The sequence below is a fragment of the Cydia fagiglandana genome, chromosome 3 (assembly GCF_963556715.1).
Source record: "Cydia fagiglandana chromosome 3, ilCydFagi1.1, whole genome shotgun sequence".
In the NCBI taxonomy this organism is placed as follows: Eukaryota; Metazoa; Arthropoda; class Insecta; order Lepidoptera; family Tortricidae; genus Cydia; species Cydia fagiglandana.
This window is the reverse complement of record NC_085934.1, coordinates 515,396-536,945: the sequence shown is the minus strand read 5'-3', so window position 1 is coordinate 536,945 and position 21,550 is coordinate 515,396. Positions and strand designations below refer to the sequence as shown.

Sequence of the window (21,550 nt, the reverse complement as noted above, 5' to 3'; positions counted from 1 at the left end):
GAGTGAGAAAGAGATATTTTGACCGTACCAAGTTGGCACCAAGGCCGCAAAGCGGTGCGGTCATCTGTTACGGCTTTTATTTTAGCCTATGTGTAAAATAATTTTTAAACTGGCAACTTTTGATGCTACGTCGATCATTTCTGTCAAGCCTTGCCGGCGATGAATTAATTTATATTTATTTTCTAAGAAGAAAGTTAAAGATATCCTGAAAATAATTTAGAAATAAAGTAGGATTATACAAATTCTACTTTTAAAATGTACTTTCGTGGTAAGTATTTATGTTTTTAGCTACTTATACGCCCTATAACCTAAACCTTTAGTTAGGCCGCTTTTCAATCACGATTTTATAGCTTAGAAACCAATAAACACACATAATGATCCAGCAAATACCGTATTTGTACCCAAGTTTAACTGATAACAGGAACTAGTAATGTCTGAGATCAGTAAAAATATGTAAACAGTATAGGACACGTCAGTGTTATCAGCAGACCAAGCGCCGCATTTCGCCGGAGCTCCTGAACAAATATTCAACGAAAAAAGCGGCTAATTACTTTTTAAATCTATTTCTTACTTCTAACAACATGACAGGCCGAGACAGATCAGGTAATAGTAGAATCCTGCTGAATTTAAATTTATACATTCCTTGATATGAAGACGTGGGTCATAAAGAAATGCAACATGAAAATATCAATCTCTCGTATGAAAATGAGTTATTATTCTCTATAATATTTTGCACTGCGCAATAAAAGCCAAAAGATGCCACCTTTTATTCAAAATGACAATAAATAATGCAGGTTATCAATTTTTTTTCAGCATTTTTATTAGTAAGCATCCTAGCACTAGGCAATGCCAACACACTGCAGGGCACGATCGACGTGAAGCGGCTGGAGGGCATCCTGCAGGAGAACCTGAAGAGCAAGGACCTCAGCTCCCTGTATTATGCGGTGAAAGGGCTGAAGCAGCTCAATGCCAAAATCCCTAACATCTGTGAGGTGAGAACTTAATTAGCAGAAAAAGTATTAAAATTTAGTGTTAGTTATGCCTAGGAAGCTTCAAGGCTAGAGCAAGCCTTCTGTAGTCACATATGTAACATGTTCCTGGAGTTTGAAGATCTCTACCACAACTCTAACAGCATTACAATTACTCTGTCTTTAAGTCTATTTTTGGCAGAATAGTTTTTCCACATTGTATCATATTGTTGCAATCATATTTGATCTACACAGACAAATTGACACCACATGTAATCTTTTATAAGAGATATTTACAAAATTATTATTTATGGGAATGCTATTTAAAAAAATCTTGCTGTGTATTAATACAGTAAAGCTAGTAAAATGGTAGAAGCATTACAAAAAAGCAAGTCATTACTGTTTTCATCCTTTTCACTTTGTATTCCCATTTGTTCTCAGGACTTAAAAACCATAAAATATGACCTCAAAAACATTGAGCAAGTGTACTACCTCACCAACACAGCAGCCCTCTCCAACTGCCTCAACTCCCTCAAGCCAGAGGTCCTGAGCGCCCCCGCCCAGACCCTGGACAAGAAGGACGCCACCATCCCGGAGCTGTACCATGCTGTGTACTCACTGAAGGCCCTTGGAAAGGGCTCAGTGTATGATAAGGAGGACGGGCTCAAGAATCTCATTCAGCTGCTGAAGAAGGATGATTCTCCAGCTAAGTATGTTTTTTTTTCTGTTTGACTACATTGTTGTGTATCATTTACATATATTCCAATTTGCATACATTATAAAACTAAACAAAAAATTTAAAAATCTGGCATATTTCACATTACTCAGGTTAGATAATTTGTAAAAGATTAGGGATCTTTTACAAATTGCTATGATTACAAAATCAAATAAATATATTGATTTGAAAGGTTCTATCTATTATTATAAAGTTATTATAAAGTTATTAATTAATTATCAAATCTGATAACAGCTGAATTAGCATTGCAAATAAATTAGTATTTGTAGTAGTATAGTGTAGATATCTCATGAACAGGAAAGCTAAAGAGACTGTATGTATCCCAGCTATGGCTACGTGTTCGGCCTCTGCGAGCACATGGGCTGTCTGGCGTGGAGCGCGCAGCACGCGGAGGGTGTCCTGCTGGCCGCCGACGAGAGCGACGCCAAGGCCCTGCACTTTGAAGGAGGCCTGCCAGTCACTTCTCTAGTACTCTCCACCATCCTCAGGTAAGACATTTTGTTATTATACAAACCAAGCTGCTTCTCGACGTGGCTTGTTCATTGTGGAGTTACCCATTACATTATCAGGAAAATATAACTAAATCAGGCGTGGCTCACTCCGCGATTTCGTCGCTTTGCTACAGGTAGCTAAAAGAATATCCGTTCCACAGCAATTTTGGTGGCTAGCCATAAGCCGCGCATAGCGTTATCGCCACCTAACGGCCATATCTGTCCTGATCGTAACAGACGCGTTTTGTTAGAGAGTGAGTCTTCTGTACCTAGTACTATTATTTATTCTGTGACTAAATTTAGAAAATTTGTATTTGTAGGACATACAAGTCCCTGTCGAAGCCGTCACCCCTGACCGAGGAACAGAAGCTGAAGTTCGCCACGTACCTGGTGTCGCGGCGCTCCGTCAACACGGCGCGCGGCGCGGCGCTGCTGCTGGAGGCCGCGCAGGCCCTCGCTGATGATCAGGTCACTACTGCCATACATCACCTTTGACCAAATCATCTTCCTCGCGTTATCCCGGCATTTTGCCATGGCTCATGGGGTCCGCTTGACAACTAATCCCAAGCATAGGCACTAGTTTTTTTCCAAACCAGAGGGTAAACTAGGCCTTAGGATTAGTCCGGTTTCCTCACGATGTTTTCCTTCGCCGAATGATATATCACATGATATTTCGTACATAAGTTCCGAAAAACCCGGCCCGGGCCGGGGCCTGGACCCCCGACCTCCGAATTGCAAGTCGTACGCTCTTACCGCTACGCCACTAGAGCTTCGAGGAACAACAATATACACTTTTAAATTGTAATGACAAAACTGAGAGTTGTATACATATGTTTTCCGAACCAGTTTTCTAGCACTGGTTCGAAAAACATATACAACTCATGTTTTCCGAACATATACAACAAGCACTCATAGCACTGGTTCGGAAAACATATACAACTCATGTTTTCCGAACATATACAACAAGCACTCATAGCACTGGTTCGGAAAACATATACAACTCATTTTTTCCAAACCAGTGCTAGAAAAAGTTTATTCGAACTTTTTGGACACCAGTGAAAACCACAACCAGTCACTAAAATAGAATATTTCTTAACAGCCATCACCCATCTCCATCGCCATCAAAGGCAAGAAGTACATCTCCTCCGACTCGGACTCCATCGAGATCTCCATCACGGACCTCCTCGGGCGCCCCGTCAAGGGCCTTAAGGCCGACAAAGTTCTCGCCCAGTCCGGCACCAGGCTCGCCGATGATGTAGTTGTTCTATCCAAACAACCTTTAACACAGAAGCCGAATGAACCTACTACTTTCATCCTGAATTTAAGCAAGATTAAGGCTCAGTATGGCTTGTACAAGATAGCCTTAAGCGCGGATAGCAAGACGGCTAGTGTGAATGTAGCGGTGCTAGGAGAGATCCAAGTGGGGAGTGTGGAGGTCGGCATTGGGGATGTGGACGGAACGACTAGTCCGAAGCTCACCACGGTGGCCTACCCGAACAAACTGGCGGAGAAGCTGCAGGCCGATCATATGCAGAAGTGAGTATTTTTTTGAAAGTATGTGTTAACAAGGAAATTTTGTCCAGTTTCATCTTTTATTAAAAACTTGGAAATAATTGTATTGGTGAGTAACTGATATTTTCAGTAATTACCAAATCAGAGATAGGGTACATTGGTACATACAATGTATGTGGTACGAGTAATTAGGTCAGTACGTCTATGAATACTGCGCTTGTGCGATACCGAATTTCTTTAACTTCAACATAGGTACCTTAAATATGCCTACTTTTCTAGCTACAACTTTTTATTACCAATGTTCTTCCCGGGCATGAGAAATGTATTTTGAAGCTTTGACAACGTCAACTGCTGCTTTGTTGGATTACCGAAATCTGTGTCCAGCCCGGTGGCCGTTTAAAAGACAGTAAATTTTCAAATGTTCTTGCTTTACCGAGTGGTAGATTAATTAGTGATTATTTCCCAGGGTGACCTTGAAGTTGACCGTAAAGGACAAGTACGGAGCCCCGGTGTTGGTGCAGCAGGCCTTCGTCCGCGTGGCGCCCGCGGCAGCGGCCGGGGACCTCGAGGCCATCTACGTGGCGGAGCCCGACAACGCCAAGGCCTACAAAGTGGACCTGGTGAGTGTACTCAACTTTAATGACTTCTTACAAGACGCTTTAGTCAGTAGTAATGAATTCGACCAATCACCGCGTGTCGCCGCGGTTAAGAGGAGTAAATAGAGGATAGAACAAGACATCAACGCGCTACTACTTAATGAATAAGAAGTGCGTTGATGTCTTTTGTACTGAGATACTTAAGTTGGTTTAATTATTTAGATTTTAAACTTGAGAAAGTATTATTCTCGACTCGTAGAAAAGGTATTGTAACACTCCTTATTTTTTCAGAACGTGGGTGCCATCTCCAAGCACTTGAAGCACCGTTCGGGCGCGTATTCATTAACGCTGTTCCTGGGAGACAGCGCCGCGGCCGCGCCCATCGCTTGGCACCTCGGCGACGTGCTCTTCAACTTCGGACATGAAGTCGCGCTACCAGGTTACTATTATTGTATTCCTGCTAACACATCTTACAAGAAACAAAGGTTTTGTACTGTTCTGTATATAACTTTGAATTCGCAACTTTTCTATGTAAATATTGATCGTTTACTTTTTTCTTTCCCAGCCACCCCGGCTCCGGCCGCCCTTGGGCCGCTGGCCGAGATCTCCCACCTGTTCCGTGACGCGGAGCCCCGGCCGCCGCGGCTCGTGTCCGACGTGTTCGCCGTGGCGTGCGCCGCGCCGCTGCTGCTGCTGCTGGTGCTGTGGGCCAGGCTCCGGGTCAACCTCTCCTACATGCCGTTCACGCCCAGCATGCTGCTGTTCCATCTAGGCTTGGGAGGTGAGATACTACTTATCTCAAACTTAACTTAGTTAGAGGTGCGTCGCACGCACCCCTATTATTTAAACTTTTTTACATTGTCCGATTCGACATGGAATAGAATAACATTTGGTAAAAAACAGCTGCTAAAAAGTGCCATATCCCTCCGACACGCCGTCGATGTATTTTAATTTAAGCAGCGCGCGGCGCGAGACTGTCTCGGCCAGATTTTCTTTTTTACTTCCATATCACCACCATGCCTCTCGCACCTTGTATTACACTGCTCCCACTAAATACTCATTCATTTCTAACAACAATGAAAATTTATGTAACTAAATGGTAATAATCCGTGGTATGCAGGTTCCCTGGCCTTGTACGGCGTGCTGTGGCTGCAGCTCTCCATGTTCGAGACGGTGCGCTACCTGCTCCCCCTCGCCGCCGTCACCTTCCTGGCCGGACACCGCCTGCTGCGCCGCCTCGTGGCCGACAAACAACACTAATCTCTCAACAACTTTGTTGTGAGCTAGCCTTACCAGAAACTGCACGAGAAGAGAATAACTAAAGCGAGTCTTAAGTGTTCGAGTCAAGAGTCGACCAAGCCTCACTCACATTTACTTTGACAAGCTGTCATACATTCAATATTACCTATTAACTTATTAGCCATATTAAAAACGGCCTGAAAACGCATCATCTACAAACGTTCTTAGGCAAGTTCTAGCTAAACAAACCCCTTATTGATAAACGCACTACAAACCTCAATTAGCTAATAATCGTTTGTCCATATCTGTCATTTTGACTTTTGTATTTGTAAGAAAGGGATAAAACATAATTAATTTAAATCAGGCCCGTAAAGTTTTATAAATAAGGGGTTTAGTTTATGGCGTAAATAAACAAATAATCTTAAATTATATTGAGTGAGGCATTAGTGAAGTGGGATGATTTTAATTAAGATTCAGTTTAACCATGCATTGTTTAACTAAATAGACTGCTAGATCTTACAGAACGTCCTCAAATAAAATATGAATAAATTGTGCATGGATTTACTGAATTTTCCATTTGTAATGATTAATGATAATGATAATAAAATGGAAGGATGTGAAGTGAGATTTACGAGTATCAATATTTAAGATAAAATTGCAATATCTGAAGTGATGTACGATGAAACTAGATACATATGTTAGAATGTATTGTCTGTACGGAAAATATGCACAAAGAGAGTGCATAGTCATAACAATTTACTATTTATTTGTTCGTGTGTAATGTGCTCTTATAATTTTTTACCAATCTGAAAGCGATGTCTATTACCTTTTTCTCACAAAATTATAAAAAATACACGCGTGGATTGAGTTCCCTTCAAATTTAAGTTTATGTCATTCCTCGTTCTCTGTGGCATATTTCATTGCTTAAGAATTAATCAAGGAAGTATGCTTCAGGGTTCCGATAATTATAGATTTTATAAAATAAAGATGTTGTTTCTTTTAATCTTTTGCATTATTTGTCTACTATTCTACGCCAAACCAAAAAGAATAGATAGTATAGAGGGGTCCTGTCATTGTCAATTTTGTAGTCACGGTACATTTACTGCCATCTATCGACAACCGATTAAAACTTAAAATAAAATTGAAAATGTATAAAGTAATCAAAATATGTTTACGGATAAATGATTCTTAATTTTTATTGTTCCCTACTGACCCATGTTCTTTCACTGATATGTGTTAAAATAGAACCGTTTTTCCCCCGAAGGGTAAAAAACGGATATTTAGGTTCCTGCCGAAGCTTGAACCACATATGAGATTACACCCTTGTAACTCAGCCCTAATCTAGCGAATTCATCAACTAGTAGCGCCATCTAACGCACTACTCAAGTACTAATGTCGCCCGGTTGCCAGCCCGCGGCTGCTTGCTCTTCAGTACCATATAAGCCGGCAAGGCCCAAAGAGCATATAATCACTACGTTTTAAGAGTCGGCACTCTCGAACCGAATTATGAACGTACATATCCCAACACACCAAATACAGGCTTAAAGATCTCGCATCCAGGCCATGATTGTTAAAAAAAGAAAAACCACACAATACTACCAACACAAAAAAAACAACGCTAGGGCTCGACACTTCCAGTACCTACTGTTTATCGATATCGATAAATGTGCGATACGTGCTGCTGTATTTACCTACTGTACTACCTATTAATAAAATAAAAGAACATTATATATATAAACAATTTTATTTTACATGATAAAAATAACATAGTTTATTATTCAAGTAGGCATATTACAATATGCTGAATTCGCGCGCATTCTTTTTTAATCTGGTCCCTTTTTATTGAAGGCACTGGATGGAGAATGATTTCCACAAATGAACTTGTTTCCATTCAGCTTTTGAATAGGTAAATAAATACGCCAAATCCTCATTTCCTTTTCCTCAGCTTTGCCCATAATCGACATCTGAAATAAAGAGATTATCGATAAAATTGGTCGTACACTATTCGTGTCATAGGTTACTTAGTTTTTTACTTAAAAATACTTTATTCACAAAATATTTTCGTTTTAATCATGGATTGTACACGACTAAAACTAATTAAATTAGTAACTGTTAACGACTCAAAGTAAAAAATTAAAATATTGCATACAAACATCAGTTTACCGACCTGTTCGGATCAAGTTGGAAATTTGGCCAAAAATGCGTCAGTAGTTAGTCTTCTTACACACCCACTACAAACTTCACATTTCCTTAAAGATTTGGCCCCCATTTAAATAACAGCTAAAGTTATTTTACCAATTACAATAAAAAATAACCACGTATTTCCACGTTCACGACAATTCAAATGACGTTTGACGTTTTACTACCAATCATACCAACCTAAAGAAAAGTAAGTATAATACGTCTATGTTAAAAGCAAGTATGGTATGTGCCACCAAAATGCAACAGCAGTCATTTTAATTCGATAAGATTATTTCTATGCCTCAATGTTGGTAACAAGGGCTTTCATAATTTATCAAAGTATGGGGTGTCGATGGGCTGGCAAGGCCCTTAGCGGTGGTTCAAGCTTCGGCAGGAACCTAAATATCCGTTTTTTACCCTTCGGGGGAAAAACGGTTCTATTTAGGTGTCCGTGCCTTCGCTTGAACCACATATGAGACGTGTTTAAACCTCTGCCGGCGCTGGCCCGGGCGTACTGTGACTAATAATATTAATATTTAAGCAAAAATCACATAATAGGAATATTGATATTGATATTTATTGAAATTAAATTTTACAGCATTACAGCTAACACCAATGCACTGTAAAATTAAGTACCTAAGTAATAATAGAGCGATTAATAAGCTAGCTATTGGATATGGCCCTGAAATTTATTCCATACTGATCTACTAAAGAATTGTTTGCGTCAAACCTGAACTATATTTTCCTTATTTGTAATTATCGATAGACAAGATAATTGTTAGCACTGATTGGCAACATAAGTTAAGCATTGTGACTGTACTTTTTATATAAAACTTAACTTTTTATATAAAACAAAACTGTGTGTCTATTAATTGTAACTGTCCCCAAAATGATTATTAAAGACATAAGTAGGTACTTGTAGGTTGTACAATTTTAAGTATAACCACTATCTGAAGTAGTAGTTCTGATGCATATAACGTGAACCTCATCAAGTGAGTTTTACAATAACTCCGTCCAGACTACCTCTGATGTTTTCCTTACAACAGCCCACTATTTAGGTGATAAAAAGGTTTTGATGTATGAAATAATGATACTATGTATTTTACAAAAACAAAATACAACTTATATATATACTGCTTAACACAAATATAGCACTGCCGGCCCATCCAAAAACTGTTTAAAATTTGTAACTAAATGGAAGAGCTTAGGTTCTCTCTGATTTATATAGTATTTTCCAACAATTTAATGTAAATTGGTAAGTTGCATCATAGGTCAGATGTAATGAAATGTGTATTCTAATATGGAAGAATAACCAAATATTTGTATAGGCCCCCCATAGAGTACCCAGCAAACATTTTAAGTATTTTTTCCTAGGCTCGAAGAAGATTTTACCAATTTAAGTAAATATTACGTCCTAAGTCACCAATTATTTTACGTATTGTACACTATTACTTCCAAGTCAAAATATAGGGATAATAAAACGTAAATTTCACTTCATAAATACACCATGAAGTCAGGGACTTAGGGGTTGAAAATAAGGCGAAATATTAGGTAAAATTAACTTCGTACCCTGACCAATAGGTCAAATTTACTAATAAGGCCTTTTAGGTGTATATGCGACGTAATTATTACTTATACGCAGACCATGAAGTCAGGGACTTAATGGTTGAAAATCAGTCGAAATATTAGGTAAAATTAACTTCGAACCCTGACCAATAGGTCAAATGTACTAATAAGGCATTTTAGGTGCATATGCGACGTAATTATTTCTTATACGGGGAGCATGAAGTCAGGGACTTAATGGTTGAAAATAAGTCGAAATATTAGGTAAAATTAACTGCAAAATCTGACCAATAGGTCAAATGTACTAATAAGACATTTTAGGTGTATTTGCGACGTAATTATTTCTTATACGGAGACCTTTAGGTCGTCGATTTTATGTCGATTTAACTACTAATTTTAGGTAAATGTTACTTAAAATAGATACCAAATTGCGACCATATAGTTAAAATCACTTGTAAAGTACTATCAATACCATAAGGTTGTGCCGCCATTTTTTTTCATTATAACGAGACGCTAAATATGAAATTGCATAATTTAAGTTGTTATATCTTGAATGGTGCCATCGCACGGTACTTCATTGTGCTAATATTCAAAATAAAACAATATTTTTGATCGAGTCAATACACTCACACACACAAATATTCAATTACAAGCAAATATTTGCATTTTGATTTTATAAAATGTTGAAAACTTAAATATTTCAAAAGCCCATCGATAGTTTTGTATGTAAACCTAACATACTGCACGAAAAAATTTTCTGTGCACTAGATTTCATCGTTCTTCATCTACGTAATCGGCCTAAATTATATTACATGACTTAGTGGCCGCCATTATCATTGCACAACTTAAAGTTGTTTTCTTGTTAGACATTTTGTTTCTGAGTGAAAAGAATATATAAGCGTAATGTTTGTGTCTCTTTTTCTCTTCGTCGCGTCTCATCTAAATATTGCCTCGCAGAGTAATTATATGGATAAAAATATGTCACCATCACGTCTAAAGGTGGTAAAGATTACCAAATTAGTACATTTCAACTACGCGGCGGCACGTCGTGGCGACGTCGAATCGACGTCGGAAACATGACCTAGTGTTGACCTAATGGTTGTAATCACTAATTTACCGTCAATAAATACGTCGCCGGCACGTGCGTTTTTTCCCCATTTATGTCGACTCGACGTGCCGACGACGTCGATTCGACGTGCCTCATTTTGGTCCCCTAAATTGTGCGACCTAAACTAGGTGCCTTTTTCGGAATATTGACCAAAAATGTTTGCTGGGTACGGTATTGATATTATTTAGATACTAAATGCGTATCCAGATGAGTCAATTTTTCGCTAATCTGATTAAATTGTCCAATCGAATCAGGCCGTGCGGGCGCAAACGCCACTTTTTCTCGCCGAATTAGTTTCGTTTCCTGATCAAATCGGTCGATTTAATCACTACGTCTGGAATGCACTTCATAGTTATTGACTAGGTATACCAGCTTTATTCGTACATAGCTCATTACATAAGGGCAACATATTCCGTAAATGTGTTAAAAATTATAAACGTAATGTGTTTATTTGTGGAAGCAATTGGAATTTATTTCGAATCGAGTACTCCTCTGCCTGAAAGAAGCGTCCGAAAGTGAAGAAGAAAATACAACACTTCATGATTGGATGTATGCGTTACTAACTAGTAACAACTCTCAACTACCTAGCAGTAGTTTCAACTGAGGCGATGATACATCCTTCCTTGCTGATTGGTTTTAGGTGAGGGTTGCTTTAAGAACAACCATATTAATAACAACCATAAATAAATACTACAAATACTAACAACCATAGTAAGCTATGAGTAGCTATGTATTTCTTACATGGGACCAATGGAACGGTATAGGCTCCTACCTATTTTAAGTGTAACTATACTGCCAAATTTACTACTCCCCACAGATAACTGACAACATGCCGTTTAGGCTCGTGCCGGGTCAAACAGGCTTATATGTATTATTTAATATGCTTGTCTTGTCAGTCATGCAAGCGAATGTAACAAATGAAAAGAATCACTGACACGCAGGTGACAATCGTATGGAGGCGATGATTGTGAAAGTGATGCTGACAACTCCAGTTGTTGTGGATGACATCTCTCCATAATATTGTGCGTTGACTAAAGATACGACTACAAAGTAGAATATTTTAGAAGATTTTTAGTCTGTGAATCATTCCAATGCCTTCACCTATAATTTTTTAGGCTTGTAGTTTTAGGTTGTTCAATATTCACTTTTTCTGGTGGCGAGCTGATTCCCAAACCAAACTGAAGATTTTATGGTTCGCGCGGTGGTAATGGATTGTACAAATTGTACAATGCTTTATTGTTAGACTTAGCACACTTTGTAAGTTTTTAATGTTTTCGTATGTTACCTACATACGGTCTTGTAAATAAGAGTGTAAATACCTCGTGACTGACGATGGAATACTCTTTAAATAAGAATAGAGGAGGACCAGTACCATCTTTATCATAAGGGCGCACGGGGCCCGTGCCCAGGGTCCCATCGCCTTGGGGACCCGAATGACAGACAAAAGCTGTATTTGATTACCCATAGTAAATAGAGGATCATAGTAGAAATATGTTAGTTTTCTTTACTTTCATAAAGGGTCGCAAATTCTTATGTGCCCCAGGGCCCCAGCATATGTTAAGACGGCCCTGAGGTGGACACTTTAAATTGTAGTGCAACCTATTAAAACCAATTGCGAAACTTTCGTAACACCCAGACAAATTAAACCATTATTATTATTGTCAGAACGAGTAAGTTCTTGGCATATATCATTGCAGTAGCACAAACCACGGGTCAAGCTTCATGTGTCATCTAATCTCAAGTCATGCGCCAGCAACGGCACGCGCGGGCGATGATGTGGCACATTTCCTGTCAAACTTTAACATGTGTGCATTCATTATCAAATATTAATTAGATTGTTTAATTTGCACTTTGAAGTCCCCAATCCGCATTAGGCCAGCGTAAGACTATAGCCTAAGCCCTCTCGCGAGTGAGAGGAGGCCTGCGCCCAGCAGTGGGACGTATATAGGCTGAATTATAAATTATTAAATTGTACTTTAAATTAGAAATTTTGCAATACAAGGACGTTGTATGTTGTTTATTGGCTATTGTGCAATTAAGTTGGGTATCAGTTGAATTTATAGACTGTTTTCATTATCTTGAGGGAACCCTAGGGCTAATTAGGCATCATGATGTCCACAAATAAACGATTATTTGATGATTTAAGCCTATATGTGACATATTATATTTGTCATTACTCATTACCTAGATGTAATGCTGATATATGTCTACTGACATCTCATAATTACTGTATTTAATGATGGAAGCATATAATCATGAATATATAAATATATGAATTGTAGTTGTCTTCACAACTAATGCTCTAATTCGATTAGCCGCGCATCTGCCCTATATAACCAAGACACGATGATTTTGTAGGGTTATATGTAGACACGATGGTTTTACACCAGTACACCTAGCTAACAACTCTACTTGATTGAATTAACGATGATGTATAAAATTGCATACCCTACGAGACCTGTTTCAATAGTATGCTGTAAAACCTGGACTACTACCTTTCAGCTAAGCTTGTAGTACCGATCTGGCAATGACAGCAGGATAAGTGTTGATTTTCAGAGTATATTGCAGTCTCTATTTATCCGGCGACCAAATTTGTAGTTATGAGTCAATACAAGGATCATATTTCACTTAGATCTTGCGTGATTGTTTAATGATGATGAGCGTGCTAATAGTAGTATCATGCCTCTGATTCCGTGCACTGGCATTTATTTGGGAGTTGACTCCAAAGGATGTCCTATTTCGGGTATTCCTCTGAAAATATTACATATCTTCATTAAAAGGGTGCATTTTGCCTAAACCACCGTAACTTGTAATTCTTTTACAAAATCATGCGAGTACTTCTTTATCTACAAAGGAAACCTCTCATCTGGAAATCGAAAGAAGGGTATTTCTGACCCGTGTTGTTTCAGAATCAGGTATCTGCTATAAGTGACTGCCTATATTGATTGAATATTTTCTAAATATTACGCATACGTATGCTGTACGTTTACGTACGTTGTACGTTTGTATGTAGGTACCTATATTGGCTTGCCCCGCAATCCACATGGTTTCAAGGATTCAGAAGTGATTTCATTTAATCTAATGTCTTCTTGGAAAAAAAAAAATTAACAATCATCGTTTAGATGCAAAGCCGTGGATCGTGGCTGTTGGTTCGACGGTTTAGTTCCATTAGTCGGCTTCACCTCTAATTTAATTCGCGATTTTTCAATACACAGCATCAGTCTCTACTCTAACTGAACTACCGAAAAATCTTTTTATAAATTCGTTATTTATTTACATAGCTTGGAGGGGCGCTTCATCATACATAGGTATAACGTCTACCACTAAAGAAACTGATGTTTAACCTCCTAATGATCAATCATGGGTAACAATGCGGATTGCCGTACTAAATTAACATTCTACTAGTTGGTCCTTATTCTTTGAAAGGACCTCCTACAAATACCGTCTGTTCCGATAGTTATACCACTAGTACGAGTTCATGTTTGCGATCAACGTTTTATGATGCATGATTGTTATACTAACGGCAGGTCGATTGACAACCCGCTGCTTAGATAATCTTCCAAAGTGGAGCTTATTACTTACAACATTTGAACCTGATTTCACAAGTTTCTACCTGACTGATGTGAATGGAGCATTATAAATGCTTTTGTCAGTTCGATCTCTTGAACGGAATGTGATGGAAGGTAGAGTTGCTGTTTTCTAAGTGTTACTCTTAGTTCAGTAGTCCCTGCTTCACAGCTATTTAGTAGACGTTAAGTAAACGAAAGTAAGTATAGATAAATTCTAGACTAGCGCAAAGATTTTTCTTTGTGACAGGCCGCTATGTTGTAGCTAATGGTCAACATTTGGAGAGGATACAGGAGATGCCCAAAGTCACTATCCACCTGACTAGTAATTCATCATTCTAAAGAGGGATTAAGTGCGACGATTTTCCACTCATATCTTAAACTCTTTATTCTTTTCGGGTTTAGAGCTGCAGTAAAGGGATATCTTTTGTTGGCCTATGACAGAGCCGTAAATGAATTGGCATTATACGTGTATTGGTATTCCTATTCAGAAGAGAGAAATATTTAATCTTCTTCCCTTCTTTAAAACTATTGTCGATTTTCTTGCCTCCCCTCTCTCTTTTTCCAATTGGTCATACAGTTTAGGATCCTCAGAATGTATATTTTTGGTGTGTTTGGTATCCCCCGGCAACTGTTTCCCGGCGGGTTGAGACAGTTACCGTAACTGCATTTCGTTATCAATTTCGCGCCAAACCCGCTAATAGAAATTCTGCTGCTCGTCGTTCTAAAAGCTGACACACCATTCGGTCGGCTACAATGATGATGACGTCTACTAACTGGGTCGCACATTGGTTCATGACCATGCAGATCTTAAATACGAGTTCGATCGTGCAGACATCAAACAATAAAGTGACTAATAAGACGTCCGCTACTGTATTAATGGTAGGCCATGAGACAACGGTTTTTGTATAACAAGAGAACGTCATTTCAAAGTCATTTCAGATCAGAGGACGATGCGATATCGTCTCATAGGACGATGCATTAATGTCTCACGATACGACATATATGTCGTTTTATGGAACAACGCAACATCCTCTCAAGGGACGATACCACAGGATGGCGCAATGTGAAGACATTGCCTGTAAGAAGAAGTCGTCTGTAAGAAGTTACAGAATGACGTAACGTCTTATCGTTTTACACGCAATGACGCTTGTGATCCTACGGGACGAAGCCATGTACCATTTACACCCGTAGTCTTTTTATGACGATATAGCTATAGGAGCTCATTTAGTCTCATCGCTGGGCCACGGGCACCAAGCGGAATGTTACAAGGTCTTCAAACGAGACGACGCTCTTTATCTTACAAGACGCTGCCATGTCGTCTGCGGAACGACGCTTGTCGTCTCACGGGACGACGCCATGTCGCCTCACGGGACGACGCTTGTCGTCTCACGGGACGACGCTTGTCGTCTCACGGGACGACGCCATGTCGCCTCACGGGACGACACTTGTCGTCTCACGGGACGACGCTTGTCGTCTCACGGGACGACGCCATGTCGCCTCACGGGACGACGCTTGTCGTCTCACGGGACGACGCTTGTCGTCTCACGGGACGACGCTTGTCGTCTCACGGGACGACGCCCTGTCGTCTCACGGGACGACGCTTGTCGTCTCACGGGACGACGCCATGTCGCCTCACGGGACGACGCTTGTCGTCTCACGGGACGACGCTTGTCGTCTCACGGGACGACGCCCTGTCGTCTCACGGGACGACGCTTGTCGTCTCACGGGACGACGCTTGTCGTCTCACGGGACGACGCTTGTCGTCTCACGGGGCGACGCCATGTCGCCTCACGGGACGACACTCGTCGTCTCACGGGACGACGCTTGTCGTCTCACGGGACGACGCTTGTCGTCTCACGGGACGACGCCATGTCGCCTCACGGGACGACGCATGTCGTCACAAGGACGACGCCATGAGGCGTAAGTTCCCGTACTTTTTATGACGGTGCCTGTAGGAAGGTCACTGCGTCTCGTCGCTGGGCCATGGGCACCGAGCGGAATGTGAAATTCATTCACACGGGACGACGCATGTCGTCACAAGGACGACGCCATGAGGCGTAAGTTCCCGTACTTTTTATGACGGTGCCTGTAGGAAGGTCACTGCGTCTCGTCGCTGGGCCATGGGCACCGAGCGGAATGTGAAATTTCTCGATCTTCTAAACATGCTTTGTACACGTACTGCTCGGCTGAGTTACAAAAGCGTACTGAAGAGCAAGCAGCCGCGCGCTGGCAACCGGGCGACATTAGTACTTGAGTAGTGCGTTAGATGGCGCTACTAGTTGATGAATTCGCTAGATTAGGGCTGAGTTACAAGGGTGTAATCTCATATGTGGTTCAAGCGAAGGCACGGACACAAAACAGATAGGTACAGAAATCAACCTTCATACAAAGCGCGCTCGAGCAACGCACACATAGACACTGCTCACGGACACGATATCTCGGACCAGTTGGGACCAGTGCGAGCGCGAGTGCCATCCGCTTGAGACACGCGTCTGTGAACTTTTTTGTTCAATAATGGAGAAACAAAACAAAAAGTTATTATAACTGTACAGTGGACGGTTGTTTAAATTCAACATTAAACGGTGAATTGTCATTTTTTAAGCTACCAGTGGTTTCAGAGAGAATGCGTATGCGAATTTATTACATTGTACATGAGAATGCGAATTTATTACACTTAAAAATAATCGTGTATTTCGCCAATCTCGGAATCATCGCAAGATATTTTCTGTGGCAAATTTGTAATATAACAATGACATTAAAATTAAAATACCTATTTGAGTTATTAATGTTATTATTAATTTATATTTCCATTCTTCCCGTTTCATCCTCAACAATAAATCAAACAACTAAATACTAGATACGATATGATAGTTACGAGTGCCACTAGTTACCACGATAGTTTTTGTGCATAAGTCATAGTTCGCAACAATCGCAACCCTAGAGCGACCGCCGAGCGTAGGTATGAAAAGTAAAGTACATACATGTGATTGACTTCTGTACTTATCTATTTTGTGGCACGGACACCTAAATTGTTAAATACCGAACGGTGTCGTTAACGCCATCTAGCCGAGAATAGGCCAAAGGTAATGGCGCCATCTATTCGAGAATGACTTTTCCTTGGCCGTCCGAGGCACGTTTTTTTCTTAGACTTTATTTATCTTATACGGAGTTATATATATCTCTGGCCAAACGTTTCGTTATTTGAAATGACAACACATAAATGATATAAACAGCGGGTTCGGGCCAGACGCAAAATGATTGCCATTTTAGATGTGACTGACCCGAAGTTCATCGACTTTCGACTACTTAGTCTATTTATGGACACAGCTGTAACTGTACCACGGAATTAGGTAGAATAGAGGGATTCATTTGGTAATGGCACAATAGTCAATTAAATACAATTTGTAGTCATTAAAAGTTAAATTTTATTTATCATTATTATCACACGTTACCGATTCTAAGAAAATTGCATTAAGAACCTAATCCAAAGTAATTCTTTAAAAAAGTACAAAATGCAGGAATAAAGTTCATTCTTAATTAATAACTTATTAAATTTATACTTATTTAATATTATTATACTCTCTGTCCGCCAGGTACTTATTATCTTAAAGTAGTCAATATTCTATGAGATGTCAAGGGGAATTTATGAAAAAAGATTTTCACATAGCAATAACCGTACCGGCTCCACCGGTAGATATCTTATCAATTTGCTAGGCAGTTACTATTATTGGAACAAATAATACTGTCAGTCCATGCACTCACTCTTTCAGCGATCGAGAAAACATACATCAAAATACACAATTTACATATAAATCTTAATATTGTGCCTTATCCAAGGGTCTTAATTGTATAAAATAATTTATTTTATACAGAAAGTTCTCTATGGAAGCGATTAAAAGTTTAACATCGCCGCGTAGTGCGTACATGATACTACAAATAAGTACATAACTCTAGAAATGCTAAAACTCCGCGTCTAGCGTGAAGACGTTGTCCATGCGGTTGGCCATGACGCCCCACTTCTGGTACTCGCCGACCTTCTTCTCGAAGAAGTTGGTCTTGCCCTCCAGCGAGATCAGGTTCATGAAGTCGAATGGGTTCTTTGTGTTGTAGTGCTGTGGAAAATGCAAATAAATTAATACTATGTATTGTTAGAACTAGTGACTCTGTAAAAAAAAAACCATTTTGAAAAAAATAAATAAACAAAAACTGAATTGACTAAAAACCTTCACCACCAGCTGACCAAATTTCAGCAGAAAAGAAATTGAATACGAATTTTGGACCAAGCTGAAAAGGAGAACTTCACTGTTGCTCGGTCAACTCTGTTTTTAGGAGCCTACTTCCCGATTTAACATGTTAAAGTATTCTGACTTTAGAAACTTAAATGGACTATTCTTTCAAGTTTAAGTGGATCTAATAGTTTAGTATTAGTGGTCATCTTGTATAGTTGTCCAAAAGAATAGAATTTCAAGGTGGAAAAGTGTGGCAATAATGAGAAGTACTTATAATTAAATGCTATTTTTTACTAACTACCCTACATCAAAAAAAAATGTGCAATATTATACAACCACAAATTGTCAATAATTAATTACCTTTTCACCAATGAGATCCATGAGCAGCCTGTCGGCAACAAACTCGATGTATTCGGACATGAGGTCGCAGTTCATGCCGAGCAGCCGCACGGGCAGCGCGTCCGTGAGGAACTCCTGCTCGATCACCACGGCGTCCTTCACGATGGTCATCACGCGCTCCTTGCTCGGCTTCTGCACCAGGTGCTTGAACATCAGGCACGCGAAGTCTGTGTGGAGCCCCTGGGGAACAACATCCTTTATAGCTGTATGCTCGATCATCACAAGAAACACTACGTAGGAATGTTGTTTACTCAATAGCACACCTCAATCAAAGAAAACAGTATAATTCACTAGTAGTAAAAAAATAGTTTCCTAGCTAGTGCAGTCATACTAACTAAAAACAATTACACCTTCTTTCAAAATAGCTTCTATATTCAGGATGGTTCAATGTCAATGTACTGAAATAGGCCTTGGACACCTGGTCATATAATAGTAATCACTTGACTATGTGCTATTTTTCTACTGATAGCATATCTTCAAGAGCTTTCACAGTACAGTGCTTATCAATGGAATGACTGTAACGTCTGTAACCCAAACAGCTTAAAGATAACCCATACGTGACCACTTTATCAGACTGATTAGTGACCCAACTTATGCTAGCTTTAGATTTTATATGTTGTTTCAGCATTTCTTTTATTATTAATTATAGCATAAATGGGCACAAATAAAACTACTGATAATGTAGTGTGCAAATAAGATGAAAAATATCTGATCATGTTTTTCCTTCCAACCACAGCTTGTTTTCTCCATGCTGAGTCCTAAAAACTAACAATATTTTTTTTCTATTAAAAAAAAAACAAATATAGAGAGGAAAAGCTGTACAAACCTCATCTCTGGAAATAAGCTCATTGCTGAAGGTCAAGCCCGGCATAAGGCCGCGCTTCTTCAGCCAGAAGATGGAAGCAAAGCTGCCCGAGAAGAAAATGCCTTCAACTGCGGCAAAGGCTACTATCCTCTCTCCGAAGGTTGCCGTCTTGCTTCCGATCCACTGCAGAGCCCAATCTGCCTTCCTTTTGATGCAAGGAAGTGTTTCAATGGCATTGAATAGGAAATCTCTGAAAGAAAATTAGTAAATTAGCTAATTATGAATCAATTTCAACAGAATATTAAAGTGACGGAGGGAGTGTCATTAATAATGACAATACCACAATTTGTGGTTGCACATGCCATGCACTTATTAGCTTGGTTCAATTCTGTCTACATGCCTAACAGGATAATAATATTCTGTGCAAATGTAAAAACATGATGACTCATTATATTTCGTTCCACATGACTGATCTTGTGCATCTGATAATACATAATATCACTGGAAACATCCATGGATTTAGTTATAAATAGTAAACAACAAAATGAGCTGTTGGTTTAACCCTTTACTTATAGGATATACTTTGATAAAATACCACCTTATAAAACTATCATTTTGTGTTTTTTTCTTTGTCTTTTTATAATCTGGCCCATTTAATGGTTAAAAATGTTACATACCTTTCCTTAGGATCTCTAATGTATGTGTCAATCAATAAAGAGTACATTTCAGAATGTACATTCTCCATAGCAATCTGGAACCCGTAGAAGCATCTGGCTTCTGTGACCTGCACCTCTTGCGAGAAGCGCTCCACCAGGTTCTCATTGACAATGCCGTCCGAGGCAGCGAAGAACGCCAGCACATGCTTGATGAAGTGTCTCTCACTGTCCTTCAGGTTCTCCCAGTCATGCATGTCCTATGATAAGTTATAAGGTAATGAGTAATAAAGTCACAGGTAAATAGCTTCAGAACATGTTTTGGTATGACCTAAATAATATGATGCAATTCTCAATATTCTGATACATGTATGGAATAATAAAATAGACAATTTATGTAAGTTATATGATGTACTATGTAAGAAATGTTGCAGATAAAAATTAAGAATCAAAACATTAATGTAAATAAATGAGGTTACCTTTGAGAGATCAACTTCCTCCACAGTCCAGAAGGATGCTTCAGCCTTTTTGTACATTTGCCAAATGTCGTTGTACTGGATTGGAAAGATAACAAATCTACGAGGGTTTTCGCGCAGCAGGGGCTCCAGCTGGGGGTCGAACGCGGGGACGTCCTCGGTTTTTTCAACATCCATTGTATCTGATTTTTCCTCTTTTACGTTGCCGTTTTGCGCTGCGAGTACGTTACTCTTTACGGGTGACTATAAGAAACAATTTATATGTTATTTGTGAAACATCTGTATGATGACAAGTTAACGAGATAAGGTTAGAAAGTCCATGAAAATACCTTGATATGCACGTTGTTGATTCCGTTGTGCAGATTTTCCTTGTCGTTGATTAGAGACATTTTGCTATATTAGTAACACTGGAGGTATTTTAATGAAACAAAAGGCACTTTATTTTGCCACACAAATATTGTATAGCACAGCACAGTAGTCAACACACGCTTAAGTCAGAAAACCCACTGGAGAAGTAAATTGCCGCTAGAATTTTCCACAACTCCCGTATTTGTGTTTTTGATTACCCCAAATGGCGGGAAACCACCAAAGCGTTCCAAAGCGTACTTATAAGTATCGGCTTATATAAACATTGCTGATATTTAGTAAATAGTATAGATTTGTTTATTTTAAAAGGTTTAATTCATTAACAAAAACAATTAGTTTTAGAATTTTATTAAAAAATATTATCAGCATAAGCTTTTCTTATTCCAACTTTATATATATAAACTTATTAGTACCGTTTGGAACAAATGAAAAATACGTTGAACGAACCATTCACGATACGTGCTTAAAAACGCGGGAACGCGCGGGAATCACCAAGACACTATACTTTTATTTTTAGTTAAAAACTAAATCTGATTTTATATCCATTGCAAACTTTTCTTAAATTTCTATTTGAATAAATTATGAGACTCAATTTCACGTTTTTACATTTAATTCACATTGCAAATAATAATTTCTGTCACTGAGCAAACATTGTTTGG

General features: G+C 39.2%; 2 protein-coding genes across 2 annotated transcripts; one reads left to right on the top strand and one right to left on the bottom strand.

Annotated features, from left to right (window-relative positions):
• The first annotated feature begins 117 nt into the window (after window positions 1–117).
• Window positions 118–6,545, top strand: LOC134679791 (dolichyl-diphosphooligosaccharide--protein glycosyltransferase subunit 2). Its single transcript, XM_063538677.1, has 10 exons — window positions 118–268; window positions 814–992; window positions 1,410–1,678; window positions 2,031–2,192; window positions 2,516–2,663; window positions 3,295–3,731; window positions 4,174–4,327; window positions 4,595–4,742; window positions 4,869–5,084; window positions 5,424–6,545. The coding sequence occupies exons 1-10, from the start codon at window positions 256–258 to the stop codon at window positions 5,561–5,563; spliced, it is 1,866 nt and encodes a 621-aa protein (XP_063394747.1). The 5' UTR covers window positions 118–255; the 3' UTR covers window positions 5,564–6,545.
• Window positions 6,546–17,364: 10,819 nt separating this feature from the next.
• On the bottom strand, window positions 17,365–21,072 carry LOC134679790 (ribonucleoside-diphosphate reductase subunit M2). The gene is made up of 6 exons (XM_063538676.1): window positions 20,855–21,072; window positions 20,529–20,768; window positions 20,074–20,309; window positions 19,418–19,646; window positions 18,553–18,771; window positions 17,365–18,075 (listed from the first exon to the last, which is right to left on the bottom strand). Exons 1-6 carry the CDS (start codon window positions 20,912–20,914, stop codon window positions 17,923–17,925), a joined length of 1,137 nt encoding a protein of 378 aa, XP_063394746.1. The 5' UTR covers window positions 20,915–21,072; the 3' UTR covers window positions 17,365–17,922.
• Window positions 21,073–21,550: the final 478 nt, after the last annotated feature.